Genomic DNA, 21112 nt, shown 5'->3' with positions numbered 1-21112 from the left:
GTACTGCTTTAACAACTGATAAATCTGGTACTGAGAACGGTTGTTGCTTTTTATACACTAACATTAGAAGTGTTATTTCAAAAAATGTCGCACTCTCTTCAATAATTGACTCAACAACCACAGCAATAATAGCTGTGGGATCCTTTAGCCACTGAGGACGAGAGAGGCCTTCAGACAAGGGAGGGAGCGACCGAGCGGTCGGAAGGTTTCATGGCGACTTTAAAGATGTAGCGCGAGCGCACGCCGATCGTCCAATGACGACAGGCTTCGATGATGGTGATGTCTTCGGTGCAACGCTGATGATGATAGATTCTACATCTTTCCCGGCCACGGATGCCAAGTGCCAGCCTGCTTCAAGCAAATATAAGCGCTGCACCGGTCTTTTCGTCACTAGTCCATTTGGGAGCCGTAGTGCGCAAGCGCGAACTTTGTTGTCACGACCTGGGTGAAGTTGCTCGATGCGGGCGAGAGTCCAAAACAACCTTGGTGTGTCGTTTTCTTCGACTTGCACAACTGCTCCGGGCTGTAGCTTCTCGGTTGAAGGTTGACGCCTCTGGCCTTGAGAGCGCAGTTCGTGGAGGTATTCTTTCCTCCAACGCGTCCAAAATTCCTCTGAAGTGTCTTCTCTTTTCTGCCACATCCGTCGGAGGTTTGTGGACGTCGATCCATGGGTCAGGTCCTCTGTGTAAAAACACGGGGGCAACGCTGTCAACCTTCTGCCGACGAGGAAGCACGCTGGTGTTAGAGGGCTAGGTTCCGTTACGTCGTTGTATACAAACGTCAGCGGGCGAGAGTTGCCCCTGACGTTGCGGGCGAGAGAGAGTTGCGGGCGAGAGAGAGAATAGGGCCCCTATGGCCCTATTCTCGACTGCACAAATTGCCGGCAATTGAAACAGCAATTGAAACAGCAGGCAGTGCGTGATGGCACCTGACGTTGGTCATGCCGCAGTCGAAGGACGTGTGACTGAGCGGGTAATATGTCGCCACGATATTTGTAGCCGACGAGAAAAATAAACAAAAGGTACTTCGACGCAGACAAGATACAACAGATCCGTCTGAATCCGTCCTATCTTGTCATCGTCCACGACTGTTTAAAGCCACGTTTTCTTTTTTCTTGCTAAACTGTAGCTGACGGTCGGGGCACCGGTTCACCACGGAGGTGATGTTTTCATAGGCACGCTCCAAAAACTTTCCCAACTTTTCAAACAACTTATTATTTGAAATACAGGTAACGAACTAAAATGAGCGTCTCTAATGAGTTACCACCCCAAAGATTAACAATGTTCGTAACTACCACCTTGGCCTGCGAAATAGCAGGAAGAAACGTTCCGGCAAAAGTACGGTATACTTCTTTTTTTATTAGTTTTAAAACAGCCGGTTTTATTTTCCACTTACATAATTGCAGACTATTTTTCGCGTTTTTCTAGAACTTTGTTTAAATTTGCGGTCACTAAAACGTTTCAATCCAAACCATTAATGCAACTTAGGCGAGTGCGTTATTTAATGGCGGTTCATGATAACACAGAAGGCCTTGATGCAAGCCGCGTAGACGCTAGCGCCGGATTCCTCTCTAGAGTATACTGTAAGAAACTATGATGACGGCATGCTTCGGTCGTGCGCGGACACGAGCGTTCTCTCATATGACCACCGATCGTCGCCAAGAATGCCAGATATCAGTATGGAATGAATACGGGCGTGACTTGGCCCACATGCTGTTTCTTTCTTGCGTTTTTGCATGTGTTTTTTTCTTGGGCACACAAAGTCGGTGACTCGCAAAGAGGGAGAGGAGGGTATTTTTCGTGGTATGAATGAGAAGCTACATTCATTTCCTGCAACCGAGAGCACGCCAGCACTCCTCGGAGCAGCATGTTTGATTCTGCTTGGCTTGTTGTGCGGGTTGTAATTTGATCCGACCGCTGCATGTGCCGAACAGCCTGCTCATTCTTGTCTGCGCTGTGCACTGGCGGTTTATCGCACAAGTGGAAAACGCCTTCACGGACTGATCGTCTTTTCATCGACTCAGAGGACGGGACACCGAATTGGCTGCACAACTCTCTGACGTGGACCATCCAGGATACAAAGTCTCCGGTCGAGCCCTGTCTTCTCAGAGGGAACGGCGGCCCTCGTCGGAGCAGCATGTTTGATTCTGCTTGGCTTGTTGTGCATGTCAGTTTTTACGACACGCTTTCCGGATTTCGTTCAAGTTCGTACACTATTGTAGTGCTGCCGTGCCCTCAAAGATGGCATGTTGTCATAGATTTCTGGTTGAATATGTTGAATATTAGACTGAATATTAGATCTGATTTTCTGTTTCACAAGTTTTGAATCCTGCATGGAAACAGTTTTTGGTGGCATTTCTCATGACAAAGTGGTATATTTTCATTGTTCTTTATCTCGCAGATCAAGGCCCTCTAGACCCGAACCCGTAGCTGTAAAGCAGTATTCTGCTGCAGACGATTTCCAGATTGTTCACTACCTACAAGAAGCTTTGATATCATTTTGTGACGGCAGTGTTAACTCTCTATAGAAAAGGTTCAAATTTTATTGCCACTTCGCATTGCCAATTTTGTTCCAGATAAACTTTAAAAAGTTGATCTCACGAACCCCTAAATAACGCGCGATGTAATTCACTTAAAACGCAAAATTAAACGGCGAAGGAAGCAAAAAATAGCTAATGATGATATTCTGCACGATCTCAAGAGATACTTTGGCATCCAAGTAGAGGGAGGCTGGGGACCCTTATTACACCGTGACACTATGCCGCTTTGCGTCAGAGAGTCCACAAAAATTTTATCAGTTCTTAAAAAACGAAGACAACCGTATTCCTGATGAAGTAATCAACGGAGAAACCCCTGTCACAAATAAAAACGAAATAGCAAACACGTTTACTTCACACTTTCACAGCGTTTTTTCAAGAGCACAAAACTCGAGTGTCATGACGGTACCAGGTCATTCACACTTAGTAAATGTACCCTTGGAAGGGGTGATAGAACTGTTATTGCGATTAGACGTGAAAAAATCGACCTGCCCTCACGGTATCCCAGCTGTTTTTCTAAAAAAAGTATGCGGAAATACTAGCGAGTTTCGTAGTAATATTTGATGTTTTGATTAAAACTAGTGCAGTGCCATACGATTGGCTGCTGGCACGTGTGATTCCGACATTTGATTTGATTGTAGGGTTTAACGCGCCGACGCAACGCAGGCGATGCGCCGTAGTGGAGGGCTCCGGATTAATTTTGACCACCTGGGGATCTTTATCGTGCGCCGAAATCTCGTACACACGGGCGTTTTTGCTTTTCACCTCCATCAGAAAAGCGGCCGCCGCGGCCGGGAATCGAACTCGCGACCTCTTGCTCAGCAGCGCAACGCCTTAGCCGATTCCGACATTTGAGAAAGGTAACAGATTATTAGTTATCAATTATCTACAGATTATTAGTCATCAATTATCTACCGATCTCCCTTACTGGTATTTGTTGCAAATTACATGAACATATTATAGTGAAGTATTTAAATACTTTTCTTGAACCAAAAAAATGTAATTCACAGCATGCAACATGGCTTCTCACGGAGATTATCTACTACCACGCAATTATTAGTGACTGTTAACGAGTTCTCCCAAATTCTGGACAAGGCTGTACAGGTTATGTCTACTTTATGGACTTTTCTAAGGCATTCGACAAGGTCCCGCCTTTGAAACTAACAAACAAAATGAAAGATATTGGCATTCCTCCGGAAGTAATTAGCTGATTCTAGCATATTATACAAACATCAAACAGTACGTAGATATAAACGGTTTCAGCTCTGGTTATTTGGTGGTGTTTTCTGGAGTCCCGCAAGGGATAGTTCTCGGGCCAGTATTATTTAATATCTATAGTAACGATCTAGTTCAAGCCATCCAACCTGGCTTGTCTGTTATTTCCTGACGTCTGCATAATTTTTAATACCATATATTCTATCTCTCACCAGCGTGACTTGTGTGAAAACTTAAACTTCATAAAGGAATAGTTAAAGAGTGGGAAATGAGAATTAATTTTGAGAAAACCGCATATTTGCCTCAGTAGCAAAATCCGAAAATTTGAATTTACTTATAATGTAGGCGGATACACTATAAGGCAAGCATCGAAGAATACAAGTACTTGGGCGTAACGATCGCATCGAAGCTTAGCTGTACAGCACATATTGATGGTATACGTTCTGCTGCCCGGAGAAAATTAGGTTTTCTAAAACATAAATTAGGTTCTTCTAGTTCACTAAAACTCTAACGCAATCGCGACGCTCGTCTTCAGGCCGCGGGGCGGAGGGTCGCGACGGCCCCTGCGCTCTCGCGAGCCCAACAGGTGCGAGGCGCACTGCAAAGAATTAACAGTCTCGGGCAGGGGGTGGGGAGCGGTTTCACGATGCTTGCGAGGCGCCAGCCGAAGGCAGCAAGAATTGACGTCGCTGCCAACGACGACGAGAAGGACAAAAAGGAAGCATGTTGCCGCCGATTGCTCAGAAGTCCTGGCCGGATGGAATTCCGCCAGTTCTATTGTTTTCAAGAACTGCCCCGCGGCCTTGCTCTAAGAAGCACGGACAGCGATTCGTTGAGTACTCATCGGGGCTAGTGTACGACATACCAATGTCCTGCGGTACGTCATACACGGGCCAAACAGGCCGCTGCCTAAACGACCGGCTACGGGAACACGCCTGCAACCAAAAAGCAGGAAAAGGCAGCAATCTAGCCCTTGACTGTACGAAGTGTGGATGCACGTCAAGACTCGAACAGACACGTGTACTGAGAAGATATAAGGAGCAACGCACCAGGGAAATCTTTGAGGCCCACATAATTCATTCACGAAATCACAATTCCGTCAGCATAGCGTCAATTGACATGCACAAAAAGGAGCACGATTGCCTAACTCATTGATTGTAATCTTAGCGTATGTAAATTTTAGGGAAACAAGCCCTTGCCTCGCAATTTTATTATTTTGTGTGTTTTATTGTTTTTATTTAACAGGGTATATATTCAGCTGCGGCGAAATAAACCCTTTGTTGTTAGTGAGCGCCCAGTCTCATGTCGCACCCGCCGCGGTGGCTCAGTGGCTAAGGCGTTGCGCTGCTGAGCACGAGGTCGCGGGTTCGATTCCCGGCCGCGGCGGCCGCTTTTCTGATGGAGGCGAAAAGCAAAAACGCCCGTGTGTACGAGATTTCGGCGCACGATAAAGATCCCCAGGTGGTCAAAATTAATCCGGAGCCCTCCACTACGGCGCGCCTCATCGCCTGCGTTGCGTCGGCGCGTTAAACCCCGCAATCAATCAATCAAGTCTCATGTCGCCCTCTCTGTGTCTTGTTCTAGCGCTGTTATCAAACCATGTACCAATAAGCCCGCATCAACAGTTTTTCCGGACTTGATGCGGCTACTTCAAGGCATGCGTGCCTTACCTTATAGAATCGTAGCGATTATGTCTGATGCAGCCATCCATACTGCTTTTTGACTGTCTTCTTCTGTAATGGAACTCTTTCAAAAAAAGGTCTGGCGCCCCTGTTGCAGTGGTCACGAAATGGCCAACGAAACCCCCATTGCTCGTCGATGTGGAGTCGCAGTGACTGAAGCCTAAGGAATCCTGGGTAATACCTCACGACGTTTGGTCTGATAAAGTCTCGGGACTCTCTTTCAAAACGAGTCAGACTGACTCTAATTACTGGTATCACAAAGCAATCAACTGCACTCTCCTAGTTTACTGATTTGGAGTCGAAGTGGGTACATCCGATGGAGTCCTGCATACTCTCTCTCGACTCTTGGTGGCGACTCTTGACCTGAGAGTCACGGAACTCCCCTTGGAAAATGTTTGGTTACCCTCTCCTTAAGAATCGCAAGGGGATCAATTCTGTGGCAAGCAGATTTGCAAGCAAACGGTATTGGTACGGATTCCCCTTTTTTTAGAGTGAATTTGGCAACAGGAAGCAGCTCCAGGTTTTCAACAGACTTCTGAGAGATGACAAAACTGTCACTTAGTTGAGAACAACGTTCAGAATAATTGCGGAGTGTGTAGCTGTATACGTGTGTAGCAGAGTTCGCTGGCTCATTCACCAGAGAATTACCTCCTACGCAGGGGTAAGGCGGTGAGCGCATCCGTCGAACTTTAAGGTCTGTGGAATTGATTCGGCAAAATTTGCATGTAACCTTCCGCTGGAAAGGGCTTATGAAAGTGTCTTCAAAAGGTAACATCGAACGAAGAACATGTCCAGGATTTGGGGGCATCACAGTATTTAAGTCATGGTTCTGAACAGCGCGCTATACGTCATAAAAAAGCTCAAGAAAACAGGATGAACACTTTCTCTACTAGAGTATTTATTTCCTATGTATGTCTACTTATGCACTGAACTACAAACATATTGTCACTTAGCCAAGGACGACGAGGTTTTCTTGAAAAAACGAACGTTTACTGGAGCAAACTTGTGCTCCTCAACTACTCAAAAAAAAAAATACAAGCGGCGTAGAAGCGGTCAACGAAGCGACGTGCGCAGGTTGGCGTCAGGGGTGAAATGCCACGGCGTCTGCCCTGCGAGCATTTACCTTTCGGTGGGATTGTTTCTCCAACCGCTGTACTACATAGAGAACACTGGAGATCAAAGAAGATCATTCCAGTCCACTGACGACTTGGAGGAACACTCTCCCTGTCAAAGATAACGGCCGTGCGGTTCAAAAAAAGAAGATGAAACATGCGCTTTGCTCGGAACACAATACCCGGGCGTGGCCGGACGGCAACAAAAACATAAGTAAATAAACACAATGCAGAAATATTGTGCGTGAGCTGGAATTAAACAGCTGTAAGTAAAGATAAAGTTACGCATATAATTGGAAAAAGAGAGACATGCAGTTTCCAACCGTACACATTACTCTACAAACCAAACGAGACATGGGGAAGGAAAGACGGTTTGCTGATACATGCTTCCTTCATTGTGGCGTTTTGAAAAGCCTGCATTATTTATCCATCTTGTCTAAACCAACGCGAAAGAAAACCCTCGGGTTCGGACGAAAAGGCTGGTCTTTTCTGCTATAGCTACGGCTATATTTTGAATCCGGTCGGTCGTGCTGCACTTTCAACACGACAAATCGCAAGCTTTTTCTGCTAAGCACTTCACTTCAATATTTCGGGTATCTTATGGCTTTTCAAAATTTCATTTCGCTGGTGGCATTCAAGGTTTCGCTTCAGTAGCGTGTCTGCCAGGTGCCTGATTTCGCAGCGAATACAAGTATAGACCGTAGCTTTATAGGGCAGGGTGTTCGATTAATAATTATCCGGACGCCATAAAAGTTTTTATATAATCTCCGGCTAATCAGCTACTGACTGCAAAAACACCGCTTGCGATTATGCTCGCTTTCTGAGTGCTTCGTTTTCTATCTTGAGAATTAGTTATTGCGCTTCAAGTACTGTAATACTGTAGTGTAATACCCTAGTTCTCGACACAAAAAACTGCGAAAAGTTCGAGCAGTGCATTTCCAAATTATATCAGGCAGAATAGTGTTTGGTCTTTGGAGACAGCACGGTGTTTCTGGGCATCAGTCTGTTTTTAAAGATGAAGGCCCGTTTGATGTTTACACTATTTGCTCACTACAGCGAGGTTTTAAACGATGCTGTTTACTCAAGAACCGACGTGTGCTGGCATATCAGATTTTCGTGCCGATCAGAATTTTATGGCGAACGGAATATGCTGGCTCAGATGAGTACGCCTACATCAACATCGTTTGCATATTGCGGGAATGTGGATAAAGATAGGTCAAAAAACGCAGCAAAGCAAGCTCTGCTCGAAAGATGCGAACCTTGAAGGTCTCTGTTTATTTATATTCGATGCACGGTCAACCACGAGGCCATGGGTCGACGGATGTCTTCGTCATCGGGACAGCGGCACTGCCGCGTCCACGAAAGTGAGGGGTGTCCACTCCACCAAGTGGGGCCACCGGTTCACACTCCTTTTCGCATCACTTTGGCAACCCTGATCACGTGCTCATTACCCCTTGGGGATGCAGTACCGGCAACAAACTTTGATCGTCTGCCTTCCGCAAAACGAGCCCCGCCATCCTGAGCTCACCCCTTAAATGTAGGCACCACCTTTTTTTAACTTTTATATTTCGCCACCATAGTAAAAGCATCCGTTCAAACGAAGATGAGACCATAAACTCGGTCCTAGTGGCCAATCGTATCCTGCCTCTGAGCTACCCAGGCAGGTGTTACAGAGAACTGGCGCGGAGTTTTACTTGGACACCGCGGAAATATTGAAAAGAGGCCTTTCTAGGGGCTAATAATGGGATATAAATTCATCCCCTGTAGACGATGTGCTCACCCCCCAATACGGCACAAAGGCATTTTCCCCTCACAAACATGCACCAGTGTCTTTGCTGAATTTGACACGTCCGAGAAGGGATTTTTCATTCTTACTCAGAGATTCCCGTAGTTATATATTCGAGCTCAAGGTTTTATGTGGCCACCGTTCACCTGCTTCTTGTCTGCAATAATACGTGATAGTTTTCTTGCAAGGAATGAGGAAAGGTCTATAAAGGTTATCGCTTAGAGTCTATATTGTCTTCCCGGGGTTGACCCCATATGCGAGCTAGCGAAGTATGTGGGAAAAATAAGAGAATTGTCTACTAATCGGCACCATTCTTATGCCGCTTGCACAAATTGTGATTCTTTATACTAGATTTTGCTATCAGTAGCCAATACGTTGGGTTGTTTTATTGTTTTCAAGCTTCCTTTTTTTCTTTCTGCTGGTGCTGTATATTTATGCTATTAGAGCGTATCTTTCTGTAGGTGGAATTTATTGTGCATGGTTTGTCTGTGTTCAGGATATGTTTTTTTTTCTGTTACGAACACTCCTTTATGGCCTTTTTATTCTAGTCTGCATTTTTGAGCAGGGATGTATATCTCCATTTTGTCAATTCATTTTTGTGAGGAGCAGAAGGAATAAATGTTTATTTCACGAGCGCTGGTGCTGCTGTTACGGTACCCGCCCGGCGGGTGGCGTCCCTAGTCCGGGATGCCCTGGCCTTGGCTGGCAGTCCAGGCCCTATTCACCAGTACTCGCTGGGTCCCAGCGTCCGGACTTTTCAGGAAGGCCACGCACTGTTCGTGAAAGGGGGAATGGTTGGGGGGTAGGGTGTTCAAAAAATTTTTGCGGTCAGTTATCTCCATTTACGCTATTATGACCACTAAATGCGCCACATCGCCAATTTTGTACGCTTGTGCAAAATAATGGCTTGACACGGTCCGCTCCTTTTCGCCATGGTTATTTCTTGTTTCCACAGTTCTTTTTCCGTATTTCTAGTGCTATTTTTCTGGTAGGGTATTTCTGGACTGCATATTTTCTTATTTCCTTCGTTAATTTGTCTTTTTCTTTCTGTCTTCCTCTTTTGTTTTGTGTAATTATTTTTGACCAAATATCCCCATCTTCTCTGTTATAAAAATAAATGTTGTTAATTTTGCCATTTTGACATATTCGTGCAAATTCAGGGCGGTTGGCTCGTTCTCGCTCTGTTTAGTCGTGTCTCCAACCAGATTTTTCGGACTTATAATTCAGTCTTCATTTCAGATCAAATCAAATCAACGTTTATTTTTCAACACTGGTATGGTGTCGAAAATGTTGACGGGCACTGGCAAAAAGCTGTATAGACAGCTTGGCGGGGCCAGAGCGCCTGTGCAGCTGCGACAACTTTGGTCGTGCAAAGCTTCGTTTGTTGAAAACAAGAGTTGTACAGAAGCAATGTTGCAATACGCTGAACAATATTTCACCATTATTAATCGATCCCGTAATAATTCTAGTGTAGATAATGTCAAACACATAGCACAGAAAATGCCATTCCTGAGAAGAACATGAAAAACATTGTTGATGCAAATATCACTGTAATTTTTCTGTAAAAACTACAGAATTTGCGACTGATACGGGCACATTCAGCAGCACGTGGACGTAATCGGTTAAGCATCACAGGTATGTTGTAAGTAAGTGGTTGTAAAACGAAGTCAGTTCGACGCCATTGAAAAATATGTTTATCTCGTTCACGAGTTCGACTTGTTCCTGTTTGGAATAGCATACCAGACAATTAAACTAAAAAATTATGGCGGGCAGTGCTCAAAACGTAAACCTCATACAAGGTTGTGAGTGCTGAATATGTAGTCATGCCGAAATAATTCTTTGCTGGGATGCAGATACGGAACAGCACTAATGCATCGAATGGCTTTTATTCAAGGAGAAGCGGGGCATCAATGCTCTTTTTAGTAATAGTGCCCCAAACTACAGCGCGAAAATTCAAGTGAGATCTGAAAAGGGCGTTGTAAATTTGGAGTTGTTTTATGGGAAACATGTTAATAGCGCACCCACAGCAGATAACTTTCTGGCCAACAATTCAATGTATGAGTTAATGTGTACCACTTGTTCTTTCGTGTGAATATTGTGAGCTTTCATTTATTAACGTTATTTCCAGACTATTTTAGTTATAGCTGTCAAACATTTTGGACAGAACAGAATCTGGGTGAAAAGAAATGTTCATACATTATCGCTAGTAATAAACAGACTGCTCTCCTATCATCGGCGTGCAAAACGAATTCAGTGTTTTCATGAACAGATACGATGTCGTTAACATACACATTGAATACAAATGGGCCTCGGACACTATACCCTACGCAACTCCACACAGTATGTCGCGAAAAGAAGATAGATAGCCATCCATAACAGATTGCAGGCAAGCAGTAGCGTAAGACTTCAGTAAAAAGTTCGGCACAAAACGCACGCCATGGCGACATAATGTTCGAGACGTTTCATGACTGATAAAGTCTTACGTTTTATAACCAATGAGAACACCCAAGGTCGGCTTATCTGATTGTATATTGTTTAAAATGTTTTTTTTTTTCATAAGCACTGCGGATTTTGTAGAGCATTCCTTGTTAAAGCCATGTTAGCGGGAGGATAATATTTCATGCTTAGAAAAGAATCATTCCAGATGTGAAAGAATTATTTTTATGCCTTTTAGAAACACGAGGAAAGCAGAAATTAGCGTGTAATTAGTGGGGACATTTCTATTCCCTGACTTGTATATTGGTGAAACGTTTGCTCATTTCATTTTTGAGGGAAAACAACGAGTCTCTAAACAGATCTGATCCACTCGCACTCGTATTATGTGCTCCTTGTTGAGCACAGCTCACACTCACCCTTCCGAAAAATACAGACGTCTCCTCATCCTACGCTTCGGAACACCATCGTTCTCCGTGCTACACAGGGATCTCATCGCTTAATAATTGCAAACCCTGGTCCGGATACAAATCAACACATCAATTAACAAATCTAGAGGGGCGAAGTTGTCTGGTTGTAAATATCCGGGGTGGACCTAAAACTGTGCTAAATACGGGCAAAAAACCACTCTCTTCTGCGTAACCTGCCCATAGCCAAGGATATCCTCAGGGGTGAACAATTTCAGCATTACATAGCCAACTTATATCGACACGTGACAGGCTGCCCAGATCACCTCAAGATCAGCTTGAGCTTATTCCGGGGTCCTGGAATTCTGGCTGAACTATATAGAGTCTACCATTTTTTATACCCTTCTCCCGAAGAGTCAATAAATCTTACTACACAGACACCTCTCTCTCTCTCTCTCTCTCTCTCTCTCTCTCTCTCTCTCTCTCTCTCTCTCTCTCTCTCTCTCTCTCTCTATCCATCCATCCATCCATTCATCCATCCATCCATCCATCCATCCGTCCGTCCGTCCGTCCGTCCGTCCGTCCGTCTATCTATCTATCTCGCTCTCTCTCTGTGTTTGACTATAAAAAACCGAAAATTCAGTCAGTCCAGCGCGATAAACACTATTAAACTTTGATACTGCTGCTGTCTTTCTGGAACTGACCAACACCTCGCAGCCGCAACTTTTCACGCCAATATCTTAAGCCAAGCAAGCGTAGATGGCGTCTGAGTTTCCTGAGCCACTGTGAATAAGTTCAATACTTGGAAATCATAAATGGTAAATGCAGCAACTCCTTTCCAAAACGCTCCTCGACGTCGGAGTAACGCTAGTGCGTCATACATCTTAAGACCTCGTAGATGTCATCTGCAACTATTTCTTTCATCTTTAATTTCAAGTGCGACACATGTTGATTTTGGAAGACGTGCACGCAGTCTAAGTAGTACTTGTTATCTAGTGCGTACTATTTGGTTACCCCGTTTAGTCGAATTGTTTTGTTTATTGTATTTGACATCTGATTCTTGTTACGGCGTCTTGGGTGGTGCGGCTGCTGATGGGATTGAGGGGCATGCTGGTGGGAGGTATATTCATGCAAAATAAACTTGGAAGTTGTGGTTGTCTTATCCTCTCTATCTTCGTCCTCTTCTTTTGCGCAAAACTGTTCTATCGTACGTTCCTTACAATATCTCTGAAGGGGAAATATACTACAGTGGGTCGTAGGCGGTACATGTGGGGGACAGCAATGATTTCCTTGGTTGTTTTTGGTGCAATTTTTGTAACTGAATGCCCTCGTGCGGGTAGTAAAAAATCAGTAGCCCCGTCTAGCTTTCGTCCTGAGCACGGTACGTTCCGTCGACCTTTTGGCGCTGCTAAGAAGTCTTCATTTCGAGTACACGCACAGCAATCTCAAGCCACCCATTAAAGCATTCTGAACTTGCAGTGGTGAAAACTGTTAATAGCGGATGCCGGCGTGCCGACATGCCTCAGCAGGTTTACATAATTATTGTCGGAGTGTGTCTATTCTTGTGTGGAAGGTGGGTGGTTCGAACCGGGCCCATCGGCTGCGCGATGTCGTCTCAAGTACGCTTAAATTGTATGCGGGTACAACCGGCGTACACCAGGCGGTTACAGGTCAGCATTACTCGAGAGCGGTTATTTTGCTACCGTATGGAAAGGCTGGCTTAGTCTCCTCCCGATACTTTAGAAGTGTTCTCACGTTTTGAGATAGCGCTTCTAGCATTACGAACTCCGCTTTATGCACATTCTTGACCCTACACAATCGGGGCTTCGAACTCGCCATACGCGATACTGTTATGGCGATACGGCTGCTGCAGCAGCAGGAACTTCTAGGACACTGTAGTAGCAGCAGCGCCGGCTGCGCCCACAAGAAGAAAAATGGTTTTAGAAAACTTCTATTAACTGATGATATTTTTAATCCCTACTCAAATTAATAAATGTTTATTTGGACTATACTACGCAAATATTTACACCTATTATATTTACAACTATATATTTACAACTAGAGGTGTTGTTCGAGGAATTAAAGGGCATTAAATGGGATGTCATAGGGCTCAGTGAGGTTAGGAGGACTGGTGACACCTTTACGGTGCTGAAAATGGACACGTCCTATGTTACCGTGGTCTAGTGGACAAAAGAGAACTGGGAGGGGGTTTTCTACTCAATAAAAGCATAGCTGGCAACACAGAAGAACACTATAGGCACCGGTCACTGCTCAGAGGGCGGGACGAATAAGTACACCCAGCGCCGCCCTGCGGAAGCTTCAGCTAACCTTGGGTCGGTGAGAGGAAGACGGCGGCCGCGCGTTCGTATATTCGGCACCTCTCGGTTTGTTTTTGCGATTCTACAATTGTTTTGAAAGGTGTCTCGACCTTGAAAACTGTTCTGGCAAATAGTTTCCCCGTGTCTCAAGTGCTTCTGTGCGATTTTCGGACAATTACGGGGCTGCACTACTACTGTCGGCCTCGCGTGCGCGAGAAGTTACAGAGATTGTACGTTCCCGCGCGCGTGTGCGCCGTGAAAGAAAGTTACGGGACAGACATCGTTGCGAAGTCCCATTCTCAGCAAGCGAAGGTTATTTACAGCGCCAATTCAGGTCAGTAGCCAGCGTATGCAACGGCGCTCCACGACAGAAGCGTGTTTGTGTCATTGTTTCCTCTGTTCGCGCAACCACACTACAGTTTCTTTTTCGGTTGCCCTTCTTCAGCTCGGTTGGTGTTGTCACTAACTAACAACGCATTCCAAACGTTATTAGCTGTTGACAAAGTGAACGCAGTTCCACACAGTTGGAAATCTGATGCGGAGCGGCGGTTGTCTTTACGAAGATTCCGTTCAGTTTCGGCTTCTATCTTGCGAGTAATGTTAGAGTCGTCTTAGCGGCTAATTGTGATACAGTTTGTTCAGGCCGTTCGGAATACAGCAAAAAAGTATTTCCTCCTCCTCCCCATCCTCTGCTTAAACAATAATAACATCAACTTTCAGAGTACACAAAAACGCTATAAAGAATTCTCTCCATCCTCTGCTTAAACAATAATAACCTCAACTTTCAGAATACGCAAAACGCATTAAAGAAGTCAGCGCGAGTGAATGCAACCTTGCCTTTGATAGCTTTCCATGCTCTCGCTTGGAATGCGTGGCCGAACTATCTACATTTCGGGGAACAAAGTAGGGCAGTAAGCGGGATGCGTATTGACCGTCTTGATATTGCTTTTGGCATCACCCGCGAAGTGCTGTGATGCATATTCTTGTGCCGCCTTTTGATATCCATTCGGTGCCGTGAATGTCGCTAAAAAAAGGTTACTGCTGATAAAACAATAGTGGCGGAAGCGGTAATACCTTGTGTTATGCAACTACTACGACGGCATGCGATTCATCGCAGCGCGTGATGTGTATGAACACTGAAAGCAAACGTTTTAGTTTTACGGCCCTTCGTGCCTGCACTGCGCGTAAACGGTTATCGTACTCTTAAGTTTACTCCTTCCACTGACAAAAAATGTCATGACTTTCTTACTTCCTTGACGTTTCTTACTGCTAAAATCATTTCTTGCGACGCTTGTTCTCCCACGGCTGCCCGAGCGAGAAACCTGTACAGAACCATGGTAGGCTGCCTTTCGCGATTGTGGCTGTGCTCCCAGCAGCAGTAGCGGCGCTGCCACTAATTCTTTCCTGCAGCCTTTTGATCCCTTCAGACCCTGGAACTTGCAATTATAACTATGTTTCTTAAAAAACTTCCGCCACACAATGTCGAACCGCACGTAGCGCGTGTATTTTTACGTGCGCTGAACGGCCGGTCGCGACATCCACCGAGCCAGAGTTGCTAAGCGGCGGCGAGAGATGGCGCTGCAGTCGCGCGCAAACTTCAGTGTCCGGTGCCTATAGCATCAACGAAAGGGCAGCAGGTCTTGTAATTAGGCTCAATAAGAGGTACAAACTCAGGGTGGTACAGGGCGACGCGCCCACATCCAGCCACGACGACCAGGAAGTGGAACGCCTCTATGAAGACGTGGAACCGGCAATGGCTAGAGTAAAAACACAGTATACCGTAGTTATGGGGGACTTCAATGCTAAAGTAGGCAAGAATCAGGCTGGAGACAAGGCAGTTGGGAACTATGGTCTGGGCTGTAGAAATAGCAGGGGGGACCTACTAGTTGAGTTTACAGAACGGAATAGCCTACGCATAATGAATACCTTCTTCTGTAAACGGGAGAGTCGGAAGTGGACCTGGAGGAGCCCGAATGGGGAGCACAAAAATGAAATAGACTTCATATTATGCGGTAACCCTGGCGTCGTGCAGGATGTGGAAGTGCTCGGAAGGGTAAGGTGGAGTGACCACCGTATGGTAAGATCTCGAATTAGGCTAGATTTGAGGAGGGACCGTAACAAGCTAGTACGAAAGAAGCCAATTATGAGCGAACAGTAAGACGTAAAGTAGAATAATTCGGGATCGCGGTGCAGAACCGATATTCAGCTCTTACCGAGGAAGCAGACTTTACGACACAGGAAGCCAGCGACAACCTTACACACATTATCACGGAGTGTGCAGTAGAAGTCGGGGGCATGATAGCTAGACAGGATACCTGCAAACGTTCCGAGGAGACGACAGATATATTAGGAAACGGAAAACCATGACAATCTCCACCCCAGCTGAGAGAATAGAGCTAGCGGAGCTTTCGAATTTAATAAGCGTAAGACAGCTGACATACGGAAGTATAATATGGAGAGGATCGAATACGCTGTAAAGAACGGAGGTATCCCGAAAGCAGTGAAGAGGCGTCTTGGCGTAGGAAAAAATCAGATGTATGCACTTAAAGACAAGCAAGGCAATGTCATCACAAATAGGGACAAACTAGTCACAGTAGCGGAGGAAGGGATCTGTACAGTAGCCGAGACATCCAGGATAATGCCGAACGAGAAAGTAGTTCACAGAAGATAGACATCCCACCAGTAACGACCGAAGAAGTAAGGAAGGCTTTGAAAGAAATGAAAGGGGGCAAAGCACCTGGTGAGGATCAGATAACGACAGTCCTCTTGAATGATGGCGGAGAAATTGTACTTGAAAAACTGGCAAACCTGTATACGCAATGCCTAGTGACCGCAAGTGTACCGGAATCTTGGAGAAACGCCAACGTCTTCCTAATACATAAGAAACGTGACATGAAGGGCTTGAAAAATTACAGGCCGATCAGCTTACTGTCAGTTGTTCAAGGTACTTACCAAGGTAATCGCTAACAGAATTTCTGCAACCTTAGATTTCAGTCAACCTAAAGAACAAGCTGGGTTCCGTAAAGGCTGTTCAACAATGGACCATATTCACACGATCAATCAGGTGATAGAGAAGTGTTCTGAGTATACTGAACCCCTATATATAGCCTTCATAGATTATGAGAAAGCATTTGACTCGGTCGAAACCTCAGAAGTCATTCAGTCAATACGGAACGAGGGGGTAGATGAGCATTACGTAAGAATACTAGAGGATATCTACAATGGGTTCACAGCTATCATCATCCTCCATAAGGAGAGCAGTAAAATACCTATAAGGAAGGTTGTCAGACAAGGAGACACAATCTCTCCAATGTTATTCACAGCATGTTTACAAGAAGTATTCAGAACATTGTGTTGCGGATCGGACACGTCGTTGCGGGTGCGCGGCCAGGAAACAAAGCGGTGGGACCCCTGATCGAATGACCCTTTTAATGGCGATGACGTAGTTACAATGATAATGATGCTCGTGCCCTCGAGCCAGGAGCCAGATCTTTTTCCTCTTCTTCGCAATTCCCAACATTCTCCCGGCCACAAAAGAGTGAAACAACTTCCACATGTAGCAAGCGGCTCCTGGCCTAAACATAGCACCGTAGTTCTAGCTAGTCAAACACACAACATAGAGGACGGTTCAGAGCACATTGTCTTTTCGGCGCTCCTGCAGGTTTCTTCCTTTTTTTGGTCGTGCAACCTCGACCCTCATCTTTGAATAGTTCATGCAGCTTGACAGCTGGTTTCCTTCTCCAGGACCGTCGAGTTATGTGATCTTCCCGCTCGATGGATGCGAAGTCGTCTGACGTCCGTCGAAGGTTATGTGACGGTTCGCTTCATCTATTTCTTGCTTTGTTGCCACAGCAGTCATGATCGGGCCGCGTAGACGGTGGTTCCAAATGTCCACCCAGGGTTTCGTTGTGGGTCGTGTCGATGTTTTTTCTTCGTTAGGAAGGCGTTGTGAATGTCAGCGTTCCTGTACACTCTCTCAAGTACTTGCGCCTGAAGGACGCCGCACTTTGCTTGCTGGGGGAAAGGTGTCGGGGTCCGTTTCTCAGCTGTACCTTGCAGCGTCCATCTAAGCATAGTGTTTAGGGCCACAAAACCGTTAACCTTGTTGCACCGAATCGTGTCCCCCGTCGCTATTCTCCACAGTTGGTCGGAGCCTACTAGAAGGCTGATGCCTGGCTCCTCACATACCTCTGGAACCGTTCTTTCGTCTGCCAGCCGATGGTCTAACTTTCTCAGCCGTGTAGCGAAAGCGCCGTTCATGTCCGTATCCGCGATGTTTCGGCAGAGCGTGGGTACGGTGAACGCCTCGATCACTTGATGCGCATCGTCGAACTGGCTATGAAGCCGGAGCTCAACTATTTTGCACTTTCGTAGTTCATAAGGAACGGCCGATGCAAATGTATTGACGGCGAGGCTTCTCTCTCCCACGACTTTTAATTTTAACTTCGAAGCGAGGCCTTCCTTGATGAACGTGTGCTGGCTGCCACCGTCCAAAATGCCGCGTATGTAGCGCGTGTCGCTGGGACCGATGATCCACGACCGGAAGGTCTGGAGCTGAACATCTTCGCCCAGCTGGCAGCTAGTGAGCGCAGTAGATGCAGTCTTGGAGGCCAGCGTCTGCACCGGGAAATTGCGCGTGGTTTCGCTTTGGACTTCGTTTTCCTTTTACTTGTAGCCAGGGTCGCACATGACGGGTGCATGCCTTCCCTTGCATGTCGTACACATGACCTTTCGTCGGCACTCCTTTGATCGGTGGCCCCTCCTCGTACATCGGTAGCACCGCATAGATTTTGCCAGTCGCTTCTTCTTTTCTACGATGCTCAGAGAAGCGTCGCAAGCCTCGGTACTGTGCTTGGTCGATCCGCAAAAAAAGCACTCGTTTCGTTTGGGCATCGAAGCATGCGAGGCGTGAAGCGCCGACGTTGACTGGCCGTTACGCTGGAGAGGGTCACTCGATTCGGTAGGAGTCCCTACTGGAGCACATTGCTCTCTTGCCTCGAGATCGATTTGCGTGTACCGCAAGAGTTGCTCCAGTTGCCGGCAAGATGTTGCGGCATTGGTTGCCTCTACTAAAGCAGAAGGCACTGCTCCCTGCGTATCACCTTGAAGACGTCAGTGGCGGTGGAATGCCAAGAAGATTTCCTTCGGCAACGCCTCCAGCAAAACGTCGTACAGCATTTCCGAGAAGCTGCTCGTGGAAACGTCCAGTACGTTTAGGCAGCGGACATTCAGCGTAACACAGTCGTAAAGCCTGCGGAGCTCCTTGTCCTCAGAGTGAGACGTCACGCGCCGTAGCTCTCGGAGGTTTCGAAAATGCCGCTGTATGATACGGTTCTTGTCGCCAAACCTGTCCTTCAGCAGCTGGACGGCACTTTCATAACGGGCCTCCATTGTTGGCAGCCCGGCGATGGCAGCTGCTGCTTCACCCGACAGGTAGTTCCGGAGGTAATGAAACTTGTCGGTAGCGGTGAGAGCCCTGTTGGTGTGGACTGCGCCGTTGAATTGCTCCCAAAACGACATCCAGCTGCACAAGTCTCCATGAAAGGGCTGGATGGTGAGCATGGGCAGACGGGGTCCAGAGATCTGAGATGGAACCGTCGTTGGGGCCTGCGGCGTGCTAACCGCAGCCGAGGGGGCAGGTTGCGCCGTGTCGCTGACGCCGAGTTCCTCGAGCCGGTACGTCAGGCGAGTCAGAGCCTCGAGCGTCTGGTCGTTGTAATGGGCCGCCGACTCGTACTCCCTTTCCAGCTCCTCGACAGGAACCGCGTCCTCGACCTGGGCGTCGGTCTTGCTAAGCTCCTCGCGGCTAGCCATGAGCTTGTCCAACAAATTCCAGAGCGTGAGCCGGTCCGAGCAGCCGCTCTCGATGAGTGCTGTCGCCTCTGTCGAAATTTTCGTCGCTTGGGCTCGCCTTGCAGCGCGTTTCGCCTTCAGCCGGTCCATCGTTCAACGATAAAGTCCGGCTTACTCGCTTGGTAGGCAGCCCGGTCCGCGCGTTGTCTCCCTGGGTGCGGTTCCGAGAAGGGCGAAGTTGCTTGGGCGACCGTTTCTAGAAGAAACTCGTCGCCGCCGTCGCTCGTTGCGCACGTCGGTGGGAGCCGCTCGTTTTCCCGGGTTTCGGCACCAAATGTTGCGGATCGGACACCTCGTTGCGGGTGCGCCGCCAGGAAACGAAGCCGTGGGACCCCTGATCGAATGACCCTTTTAATGGCGATGACTTAGTTACAATGATAATGATGCTCGTGCCCTCGAGCCAGGAGCCACATCTTTTTCCTCTTCTTCGCAATTGCCAACACATTGGATTGGGAACAGGCGGGAGTAAGGGTTAATTGAGAATTCTTCAGTAACGTAAGATTTTCTGATGACGTTGCCTTGCTAAGTAACTCGGGGGACGAATTGCAAAGCATGCTTTCCGCACTGTACAAACAGAGTAGAACAGTGGGCCTGAAAATTATTATGCAGAAACCTAAAGTAATGCCCAATAACCTCTGGAGAGCACAGCGGATTGAGATAGGTGGCGAGGCAGTGGAAGTGGTAAGCGAATACTTAGGCCAAGTTGTGACCCTGGATCCCAATGATGAGGCAGAGATAATTAGAAGGATAAGAATGGGGTGGACTGAATACAGCCGACATTCTCAGATAATGAATGGCAGCCTGCCATTGTCCTTGAAGAAGAAAGTGTATGACAGCTGCATCTTACCGGTACTCACCTACGGGGCAGAAACTTGGAGGCTCACTGATAGGGTACAACTTAAATATAGAACGACTCAAAGGGCAATGGATCGGAAGATGATAGGTGTAACATTAAGGGACAAGAAGAAAGCGGAATGGGTCAGGGAACAAACGCGTGTTAAGGACATCTTAGTAGAAATTAAGAAGAAGAAATGGACGTGGGCAGTGCATGTAATGCGAAGGCAAGATAACCGTTGGTCATTAAGCGTAACAGAGTGTATTCCTAGAGAAGGCAAGCGTTGCAGGGGGCGGCAAAGTTAGATGGGCAGATGAGATCAAGAAGTTTGCGGGGATAAATTGTTCGCAGTTAGGCCAGGACCGGGGTACTTGGAGATGAATGGAATAGGCCTTTGCCCTGCAGTGGGCGTAGATAGGCTGTTGATGATGACACACTGCCCAAGACTGCACTTGAGCATGCTTCATAAGGGAGTCGCGGAGGCATAATGCGTTGATGCAGAGCACCTTCTCTTCGTTTTAGAAGCGAACAACACCGCTCCCCGGAGAAGGTCCCAGACAGCGTCGCACTGCAGCCAACTGGGGGAGAATGAAGTGGCGCTGCCCATGATGGCGGCAAATTGGCGTCCCCGGCGGATAAAACACACTTACGAACGCCGACAGTGTGGGCGGCGGCCGCCGGCACCGCCAGAATCCCAGAAGGCGGCGGAGGCTTAAAGCAATAATGGTGTGGCGCCAGCGCTTTGTGCGATCGATCGGCCGAGTTGGTATTCCATGGTTTGTACAGTTCAGCACAAGAAATACACAGCTACTTTGAACTGACGCGGCACGCGTGCGCTAGTACAACTGAAGTTTAGTACACAGACACACCCTTTATAAACACGTTACGAACAGACGAAAAGAAAAAGAAAAAGAACGAAAGCGATAGTCATACTT

At 46.9% G+C, this 21112-nt stretch overlaps 1 protein-coding gene across 1 annotated transcript; it reads right to left on the bottom strand.

Annotated features, from left to right (window-relative positions):
* Window positions 1-18601: 18601 nt before the first annotated feature.
* On the bottom strand, window positions 18602-19432 carry LOC144175730 (uncharacterized). Its single transcript, XM_077704760.1, has 2 exons — window positions 19265-19432; window positions 18602-19036 (listed from the first exon to the last, which is right to left on the bottom strand). The coding sequence occupies exons 1-2, from the start codon at window positions 19430-19432 to the stop codon at window positions 18602-18604; spliced, it is 603 nt and encodes a 200-aa protein (XP_077560886.1).
* Between the last annotated feature and the right edge of the window lie 1680 nt (window positions 19433-21112).

This window comes from Haemaphysalis longicornis, unplaced genomic scaffold, assembly GCF_048455015.1.
Source record: "Haemaphysalis longicornis isolate Haplotype H1 unplaced genomic scaffold, Haemaphysalis longicornis Haplotype H1 scaffold_3, whole genome shotgun sequence".
Classification (NCBI taxonomy): Eukaryota; Metazoa; Arthropoda; class Arachnida; order Ixodida; family Ixodidae; genus Haemaphysalis; species Haemaphysalis longicornis.
The sequence above is the reverse complement of the archived record's forward strand: the minus strand, read 5'-3'. Positions and strand labels throughout refer to the sequence as shown.